General features: G+C 53.4%; 1 protein-coding gene across 1 annotated transcript; it reads left to right on the top strand.

The window, feature by feature from the left end:
* The first annotated feature begins 1,007 nt into the window (after window positions 1-1,007).
* LOC128268337 (protein big brother) lies at window positions 1,008-6,446 on the top strand. The gene is made up of 3 exons (XM_053005397.1): window positions 1,008-1,377; window positions 1,737-1,967; window positions 5,547-6,446. Exons 1-3 carry the CDS (start codon window positions 1,213-1,215, stop codon window positions 5,841-5,843), a joined length of 693 nt encoding a protein of 230 aa, XP_052861357.1. The 5' UTR covers window positions 1,008-1,212; the 3' UTR covers window positions 5,844-6,446.
* Window positions 6,447-9,998: the final 3,552 nt, after the last annotated feature.

Below are 9,998 nucleotides of genomic sequence, written 5' to 3'. Positions count from 1 at the left end.
ATCAAGCTGCATGCGACAGAGACAGTGAGACCGCGCGTGAGCGTGAGAAATCTCAGCTCATCTCAGCTCCCTTAGGAGATGAGTGCAAAACGGTGCGCCCCACGCCCTGGACAATCTCGCTCCCTAGCCGAAAGCATCACTTCCTCCCACTCGCACACCTTTCTCACTCCAATAGAGGTGATGGTGCGCTCCATAGGGGGGGATGCTTGGTCCTGATCCGGGCTTCGACAGGGAGCGAGCGTGAGCGAGAGACCGAAAGATCCTTCCACCAGGAACCGGGGGCGTGGCCTGATCGCATCCCTATTCGGATTGCATCATCATCATCATCGTCATCCACGCTCAACATCTCTCTCCCCGGGGGTAGCAACAACACAAACAAGCATCATCTTCAGCTTCTTCACCGACACACACTCTCGTACGTGCTGTCATCGTCGCACCCATTGGCTCACGGTCCGCGTCTAGCTCACGCCCACTCAGCGCGCTCTCACTGCTCACTGACAGCTCGACTCGCCACCGATCGACTGGTGCGCTCGCTTACTCTCGCGCCGCATGCCCTTTAGCAGCGCTCTCTCTCTCTCTCGCTCTCAACCCTCTCAGCGGCCTGAGCCTGTGCAAGCATCCTGACCACGGCAAGGAATTTGCCGACTGACTGCTGCTGCGGGCAGGCAGACCACATTCTCGTCAGTCAGTCAGTCGTCTGCTGGCAGCACAACCGTCTTCACCCGTCGTCGTCGTCGTCGTCGTCGTGTGCAGCGTGTGACCGTGTGTTTTGACACGTACTTTTCGCTTCACGTAGCTTCCCGAGAGGCGTGTGAATCAGAAGCGTTTAAGGCGTTTTTTCGTCAGGATTTCGGATTAAAATCGTCGGAGGTGTTCCCGCCTGTATTTGTGTTTGTGTGTGTGGCGCCTAGCCTGGCGCCTCCTGTGCTGTGCTATCGTGACCGGAGCGGAACCTTCGATCGTCCAGCAACTTTGAGCAACTTCCTACAATCAATCCGGCGCCATCACCCGGGAAGAATCCTTTGTGTCTGTGTCGGTTGTCGGTGCGAAGTCGGTGAAGAATTCGGAGTCTGATCCGGCGGTCCAGGTCCAGACGCGACCGGAAGCGGACACTCCTGACCACCCACAGACCCCAGACCCCAAACGGCCGTCAGGATACTGTCGTACGGGACAGCGGACGATTCGGCTGCCGCCGCCGCCGCAGCCGCCGCCATGATGAACGATCCGGCCGCGCTCGGGATGATCCCGTTCGACACGATCGGGCTGTACGAGCAGCCGAAGCCGCGCTTCATTTTCAAGATGCCCCGCGTAGTGCCGGACCAGAAGTCCAAGTTCGAGAGCGACGACCTCTTCAAGAAGCTCAGCCGCGACAGTGAGGTACGTATACGTTGTTTACGCCAGGTTCACGGCTGGCGCCAATCGTTAAATGGAACTCGAGTCCGATTTAACGGTCCACGGATAAACACGCTGCCGGGCCGCCGCCGCCGCCGCCGTCGCCGCCGCCGCCGTTTAATGGCCGGGCCGGGAACTACGTCGGGATGGTCCAAGTCTGGGCTCCGTTGTGTGCTCCAGCATCCCTAGGTGGGCCCTAGCGCGCATGCCCCGGATCGGGTTTTTGTGGGGGGTTTGTAGTTGAAGAAGTGTGTGATGTGCAGCTACAGCAATAGAATCAGCGTCCGGGTGCATCAGTAATCCAGAGTCCGTTCCTTCCTTTCCGTTCCGCATTCTCATCGCAGGTTCGATACACCGGATTCCGGGACCGCCCGATCGAGGAGCGGCGCGGCCGGTTCCGGGCCGGGTGCTGCGAGGGCCACACGGAGGTGTCGTTCGCCGCGACCGGCATCAACCTGCAGCTCGTCTTCAACCCGAACCACGGCCTCTACCACCACCCGCACCACCACCACCACCTCCATCCGGCGCACCTGGGCCTGGAGAAGGAGTGTGACTTCGACAAGGAGCACGGCAAGGTAGGTTCTAGGCCCATTCAGGTGTTCCTCCAAACGTGAATTTCGGCCAGTGTGTGAGTGTGTGTATGTCTGGGACACCATTTTGATAGAGCTGGCTGGGTGTGGCCCCCACCCCCGGGGAAGTTTCCCAGGGAGGGATGCTGGAAGTAGTCCCGACGACGAATGACGCTAAATCGGTGACCACCAGCTGCTGCTGCGTTGTTGCGTGTGTGTGGGTGTCCTAGTCCTAGAGGCTTTTGGTCTTGCGCAGACGTGCATTTCCCCATTTTGCCCAGGAATCCCTCCGCTACCATACTCCTACTACTAACCCTACTACTACCTACTACTACCCTACGCGATACGGGTAGCCAACTCCTACTACTAACCCGTATCGCGAGCGGGCCTCTGTCTGCCAGTGTCTGTGTCCTGAACAACTCTAGAATGGTCCGGACATCCGGTTCTTGGTCCGGTGCACATGTCGGCGGTGCCACGAACATTTGAAGATAGACGGCAATCGTACAGGGCGCGGGGGGGGAGGGTAGGGTACAGGGTACTATTTACACCTGCATCGCACACGACCCGCAACTTCCTCACTCTGTCCATCTCACCTGTCATGACAGCACGCCCAGTCCCCGACGTCGGACGTGGTGACGAGGCTCTCTCTGTAGGTCCGGACCTGACTACGATTTCCATGCCCCCCTCTCCGCACATGACGGGCCACCCATTACATCCGCTGGTCGAAAACAGACCAGTTAAATGACAGTTGAATTCAAGCGCGCGCGCCAAGGGTTTGACGTGCGCGGAAGTGAGGCGCAGTACGCGGAACGAAGTGGTGCGGAACCCGATGTCGCCCCAGTTACATGTGGGGGTCCATAGGCAAACAAGTCCCTGGGAGCTGGGAGATCGCTGGGAGGAGAAGTCCCGGCTCCCAGAAAGTCCCAGCAAGAACCCACGACTTCTGGTGGCGCAGATGTCCGAACAGAACAGCCAGCCAGACAGGTCACACATGGCGGGCGCGCGGCAATCGATTGGGCGGACGTGCAGTTCGGGTTCGGGACATTACTCCCAGCAGCGACCGGGACAACTCTGACGTCTGACGTCCGGGGTGTGTGCAATTTGCGCACTCGCTACGGTGGAAGCGCACACGGCCACCAGATGGCGCGCGAACCCTGGCCCGGGCCTGGACCGGAGGATCCGCAAGAAGCGGGCCAATAATTGGCGGCCGTGGCGCCGCACTTGACACGCCGCGGCAATTGGAGTAAAAGAGCCCCCAGGAGAGTCTGCAGCCTGCTCCCGTCAAGTCAAGACGCGCGCGCAGCTGACGTTCTGTGGATGTCAATTCTCCTGGACTCCCGGGCTGGACCGGCCCGGACCTGTGTTCTGTTTCGCACACTCGTCCCGGGGAACGCGACGCTCGCGTGCCACTAATTGCACACCTTTTGCTTGCCCCTTTTTTCCGGCCTTCGCCTTCGCGTGCCAAAAAGCGCTGCTGCTGATCACACCCACGCCATGCGCTTCCTGCCAAGCGTTTTTGGGCACACACATGTTGCAGCGAGACCCTCAGGTTCCCTCCTTCGGCTAATTACGGGAATTTGTTGTTACGCGCGCACGCGGACTTAACCGTTGACTCGTCCGCAACACGACTTGTCCGGCTTGTTGTTGTGGTGGAAGACCGCCCAATCTCAGACACGGAGCGGACCGGACCGGACCGGATTCAATTACACACTCGCCTCGGCTCGGCTCGTGCCGCAGCGCGAAAGCGGAGACACCGAGACTAGGCACGGGGTCCGCCTATGGATCCGTTCGTCCGTAACGTCCACACCCGTCCCGTCCAAGCCCGGGGGCCACCGGCGAAGAAGTTGTAGGCCCGTGCCTAACGAGGCGTTAAACAGGCGTTGTAAACTACCTCCCGCGGGGCCCGGGGGACAGGATAGAGAGCCCATAGGGACCCTCGATGTTCTCGATCGCCTGTCACCGTCGATCACTTGTCACCGGACACCGCTTTGCTTCCGAGTCGTTCCGGCCTGTCACAACCCCAGCCAGCCAGCCAGCCAGCCAGCCGGCAAGTCGTTCTGGTTCTGGGACCAATGGGACTTCTATGAGCGTGCCCCGATCCCTGGACCAGAATCGATCGACTGACTAACTGAGCAGACCAGATGCAACCGGGCCCGGAACGAGTTCATCGTCCCCGGGAACATGTTTCTTTCCTAGTAGAACAACTCACCAGAACTCCCAGTAGTTTTGCGTGAATTTCCAAAAACTTTATTTAAGATGTACCGATTTTGTTGCCATTTTTAAGGGAGCTTCATGATGCTTCTCTTACGGAAGTCTTGGTCGCTGTTGGCGAAAAACTCTAGCAATCGATTTTCACTCTAGATCTTCGCTAGATCCCCGAATTTCTTATCGGTCGGGAAGTTTTGCAATGAATGAACGATTCCTCTCAAGTCCCACCAGAACCTTCCTGACGTTTTAGACCCTGGCCAAGCTACCGGATGAGCTGCTTCGCCATGCCGATCATTTTCGCGTCAGTATTGTCGTAAGTGACCCATTTCTCATCCCCAGTCACCATCCGTTTGGGAAAGGGATGCTTCGCCGATGGAAATTTGATCCATCATGGTTTTTGAAAATTTGTGACACCCAAACATCGAGCTTCTTTATAAAGCCTACAGCTTTGCGGAAATGGCTTTAAACTATAAACGATTTTCGCCTTTTCTGAAGAAAACGCCGTAAAATGTACCGAATTTTCTGTGTATTGGTTTCCATAGCTCACACCCTGTAACTCACAGCCGAATGGAACAAACAGAAAACAGTGAAAGCATTTTTTTCAAAGTGTGGAGTGTCAGCTTGACAGCGAGCATACACTTGAAACTGTATGATCGATACTTTACGAGATACCTACCGAGAAAAGGAAATGGATTCCTTTTTTTTCGCCAAACTTAGACTATGTTTTGTCTGTGGCGTACGTTTTGTTCTTACGAGTGGTACTTGACGAAGCACTCGACGCAGAACTCGACGAAGAACTGGGGCCGATAATTAAACATTTTAACAAGTGCAAATGAGTGAGTGAGGTGACAGTGGGTTGAAAAGTCCCGGTGGTTCTAAATATGAATTTATTTTTCAACGTAATCGGCTTCCCCAGTGCCGCTCTAACATTTCAATATCACTTCAATAGAGCGTTTTATCGATTTGCCACAAAGTAGACCTCAGCTTCAACGATCGAGCCTCAAATCTGACGAATACGGTCGATGTATCGAGCACTTCGAGCAGTTCAAGTCGTGTAGTTTTGCCTTTGTTTTGATTGATTTGTGATTCGACGGTGTGCGTTGTCTTGTGCGACGTTTTATCGTTGTTTCTGAGTTGCTTGGGTGGAGTCCTTATAACACTTATGACGCAAACTTATGACTGAAATATCATGAAATTCTGAATAGCTTTTTTTGTGAAGCATAACACTAACCGAAAAAAACGGTGAAAGAAATTATTAACGCAGATTAGCGCTATTTATGGGTTGGGCTCGGGACTTTTCAACCCACTGTGTCTCCACGGCACCAAAAGACGTGTGTCTAATGTTTTTTTTTCTCTCTCCCTCTCTCTCTCTCGCAGGTTCACATCAAGTCGCACTTCATCATGAACGGGGTGTGCGTGCGTTTCCGCGGCTGGGTCGACATGGAGCGGCTGGACGGGATCGGGTGCCTGGAGCTAGACGAGAAGCGGGCCGCCCAGGAGGACGCGATCCTGCGCGAGCAGCTCGAGCGGTACAACCAGCGGCTGCGCGACTTCGAGGACAAGCAGCGCACCTACCAGCGCACCACGCAGGACGAGTTCGACCAGATCCGCCGGAACGGGTCCGGCATCGGCGTGGGGGTGACGGCCGGTGCGTCCGGCATGTGGCGGCGATAAACCGATCGCCGATCGCCGCCGCCGCCGCCGCCCGCTCAACTGTGCCAAACTGAGCCCTCGGAGCTAATGTCCTTAACGCCTGATGACAGACAGACGGTGGGGCCCAAGACCACCGTGCGCGCGAGTGTGTGTGTCCCGGCCGGCCGCCATTTTCCTTTCTATTTTTTGTTGGCCCCATTTTTCCTTTTTTGTTTTTGATTGATTTTGTGCGACATCGAGAAGTTCCGGATCCGGATCCTTTTTCTTTTTGTTGCCCCGCTGCCGGCAAGGAAAACAGAGTAAGGCCAACGTTCGGCTTGGACTCTAGTGCGTGTGTGTGTGTGTGTAGGAACACAGTGGATTAGAAGTAGTAGTAGTAGCAACAATGCACACAATTTCAGTCTAGTTCGGTAAGCTGCAATGAAAGTGCGACGCAGTCTGTGTTCGTGTGTGTCTGTGTGTGTGTGTGTTGCATGTGGGCGTGCGAATGTGTAAAAAGTTACGGAACTGAACTGGGTGCGGTGAGGTGTATAATGGTATGGTTGACGCGGAGAAAACGCAAAAAATGACAGAGAAAGCGCGAGAGAAAATGAAAAGAAAAACAGAAAAAATTGACTTAACTTAGGAAAGGCTGTTGCGATAAGGCGATGGGGAGGGTTATGGAGGGTTGTTGAGATTGTGGGGGATTGGGGGGGGGGATCATCTTGAACCAAAGGCACCGATGCGCGAACAGTGAACGGTGAGCAGTGCAGTTTCTGCACTGGTGACAGCGCAGGAAATCCTCGAATTGTACATACTAATCATTAAGTTAAAACACGGCCCACGGGTGTGTGGGCGGAAGTCGCGAAAGTGAGCGTCAGAGGTGTAGGAGTGTGTAGGGTGTGTAGGCCGCTGGTTAACAATAGGCACCGGAAGCAGCATGCACAGCAACCACTGAGAGAGTCACACTCAACTCAACTCTAAACACTCCTGTCATTGGGCATTGGACGAAGCACGAACAGGGAGTGGGAGAAAAAAAGTAAAACAAAATAAAAAATCGCCGAACAGCAAATATAGAATGTCAGAGGAAATCGTTCCGTTTCGTTTGTCAGTAATAGGTGAAGCTAACACTAAACAGTTACAAAAACAACAGCGCACTAAGAGAACACTCGAAGAAAAAGAAAGACAGTGAAAGATAGAAAGAGAGATAGCGAAACAAAGAAGGGTAGAAGAAAGGAGACAGATTGTGTAAGAAAGTAGCAAACCGGCGGCAATACGCCGCGGAGACATCGTGCGACGGAGCATACAAAAAGAGCCGAACTTTTATGTCCACAAATGCAATAACAAACAAACAAACAAACAAACAGATAGAACACGGAAAAGGAAAACAAAAGTGGAAAAAAGTACAGGGCAGGATACAAATCCAAGAAAAGCCGAGAAGAAAACCAAAACCCAAACTAGATCGCCCTACCCGCCGACGGGGATATCAAGACAACAACAGGCAAAATGGAAAACGACACGAACGAACGAACGAACGAAATTTTGTTTCAATGTCGTGCCTAACCAATCAAAGGTCAGGTCACAGTGTCACACTTTCGTGAGGGTTTTTTTCTTCTTTCGTTTACTCCTACACTCCTGATGCACATCCTGCGTCAAATCGTTTGCACTGCCTGCTTTCTTTGGTTGTCCGTGTCGTACGCATCTGTCTCATTGCTGTTTCTGTGTTTGATTATTTCTATTACTTTTTTTTCTGTAGCGGAGCGGAGACTTATTATTATTTTATTATTATTATTATTATTATTATTTCATTATAACTGTACTATTAATAATATTATTATTAGTTCTGTAATCGAAACCCCGTAAGCTTAAGGTGTAATATAAAAGCCGTTTTCTCGAGATCCGTCTATTCTTCGTTCTTTTTGTGTGTGTGTGGAGGAGGTAACGGGAGAGGGGACATGCAGAGAAAGGGGTGAAGGGGAACGGGCGGGGGTAGTTGAGGTCTGTAAGATAGAGAACCAAAAAAAACAAACAGAAAAACATCAACAACAGAAAGCGACAGAACATTGGAACACAATTAATAAAGCAAACGACTATGTATAGCTATACATGTAGACAATGGTGTTTTTTTGTGCCAACGAGTCCTGTGTGTTTGTGTGTGTGTGTGTGTGTGTGAGTGGGTCTTACGGTGGTGTAATCACATGTTTTGCCCACTAGCCTCGTCGTCGTCGTCGTTGTCCGGCAAGTCCTTTGCCCCCAATCACTCAATCACACACCTTCAAAGGTGAAAATAGTAAAAATGCAAATTGCGAAGACGCGGGCAGCAACGCGAAGGCCACACATGCAACAACAACAACAAGGCAACAGCTATATTTTGGGCAAAAAACCATAACGCATAACCCGTAAACTAACGCATAGATAAATCGATTTCAAACCCGTAGCGACCGTAAACTTGACCGATGCGTGTTATGTGTGTGTTTAAGTAAGGTGAAATCAGAGAAATAAAGATGAGATAATTGAACAGAAGAACAGAAAAGCAGAAAGAACGGAAAAAGCAGAGAAAAAGAAAGAAAAAGAAAAACAGAAAGAGAGAGAGAGAGGGAGAGAGAGAGGGAGAAGCAGAAGAGAACAGAACAGCTCTTGGCACTGGATTCCGGAAATCGCAACACGCGGCGCGCAGGAGAGATTGGAGATTTTCTGTTTTGTTAAGCGCGCGTACGTCGTCGTCCTTTCAGTGAAAATATGAAAACAAAAACACATCCCTTGTGTCCGTGTCTGTGTGTGTGTGTGGGTGTGTGTGTGTTTATTTATTGATCTGATCCGAGATTTTTCCGAGAGTCGCCGTCGCCGCTGTTTGCAAGGAGTTTGAAAGAGGTCCGCGTTCCACGGTTCCATAATGCGGTGAGGTGAGGTCCTGGGCCACGTGGCATCCTCACGACAGCCCGGTAATGATGACAATATGGCGGTCGTGCCGATCGTGCCGATGTCCCGCCGCGCGAATCGATGAAGGTGTTTCTGGTGTCGTTGAGTTGGTTCGAGTTTCTTGTTTCTGTACTTCCTTTCTTTTGCCGCCCCCAGTTCCACCTATCCCACTGTGTGTGTGGGTGCAACGGAAAACAATCAACACCACGGGCCCAACACCTGTGTGTGTGTGTATCATGTTCGCGGAATAAAATTGGTTCGCGTGTGGCTCGCGCGCATTTCCTTCACGCTTCACGGAGTTGCTCCGACTCGAGCGAGCGATGTCACTCACCGGACGTCACCCGGTTTTGACCTCCACTTTTCCTCGCCAACCCCCACTTTTCCCTTCAACAGGGAAAAATGCCCGCAGAAAGTCGTGGGCCGACTTGCGAATGCGGTTCACCTCGTTTTTGAGGGCCCCCCCCCGGCCTTTTTTCTTGTTTCCGGCCTTTGTTTTCCGGCACACCCCGTATGATTCCTTCTGCCTACCAACCCCTTCCCCCCCTCTCCATCACATTGCTCGCCCTCTGGCGAGGTCCGTCTTGAGAGGTACTCCGGGCTACCTCGGGGGCTGCACCGGACAGTGATGGCGGCCCGAGGTCTTGCGCGAGGCGGGCCCGAACTCGCGTGGCCGCGCACGTGGCACCAAACTGTCTTGTCGTCGCTGGCGGCGGCTGGTGTGTGTCTTAAGAAGTCTCCAAGGAGCGCCCGTCGAACGGACGGACGAGACAGGGACCTCCCGTGTGCACGCCACATCAGACGTGGCGGGCGCCAAGCGGAAATTAAAAACCGATCCTTCCGACGATGGTTTGTGGCACGGGGGGGTGAAGGCACCACCACCACCATCTGCCTCTGTTTCGGCTGCAGTGGCAGCCCCGAAAATCCGTGCCCCGGAGCCTCCTTAACGGGGGGGGATCACACAGGGATCCGACGCGGTGCGTTTCGTCGGCCTTCGTCGGTCGTGGTGCAGAAGGCGCACGCTACGGCAGCCGGAGGTCGGTCGGTCAAACATCAAACTCGAGCGCCCCCGCAATGGTGTGTTTTTGGGTTGCAGTTGCAGTTGCGCCATCTTCGCCCTTCAACCCGCATTTCTTACCTCGGGGGGGCTCTCTGGCAAGCCTCTCGGTGGGTGTTCAGTTTCTTCACGTGGGCGTGGGCGGTAGTTTGTTTGTTTGATCGAGTAGCTGGTGGATGGGGGAAGCCAGGTGGATGGGGGGGGGGGGTTTGGTGCGGGGCCAA

Source organism: Anopheles cruzii, chromosome X (genome assembly GCF_943734635.1).
Source record: "Anopheles cruzii chromosome X, idAnoCruzAS_RS32_06, whole genome shotgun sequence".
NCBI classification, from domain to species: Eukaryota; Metazoa; Arthropoda; class Insecta; order Diptera; family Culicidae; genus Anopheles; species Anopheles cruzii.
This window is presented reverse-complemented; position numbering and strand designations above follow the sequence as displayed.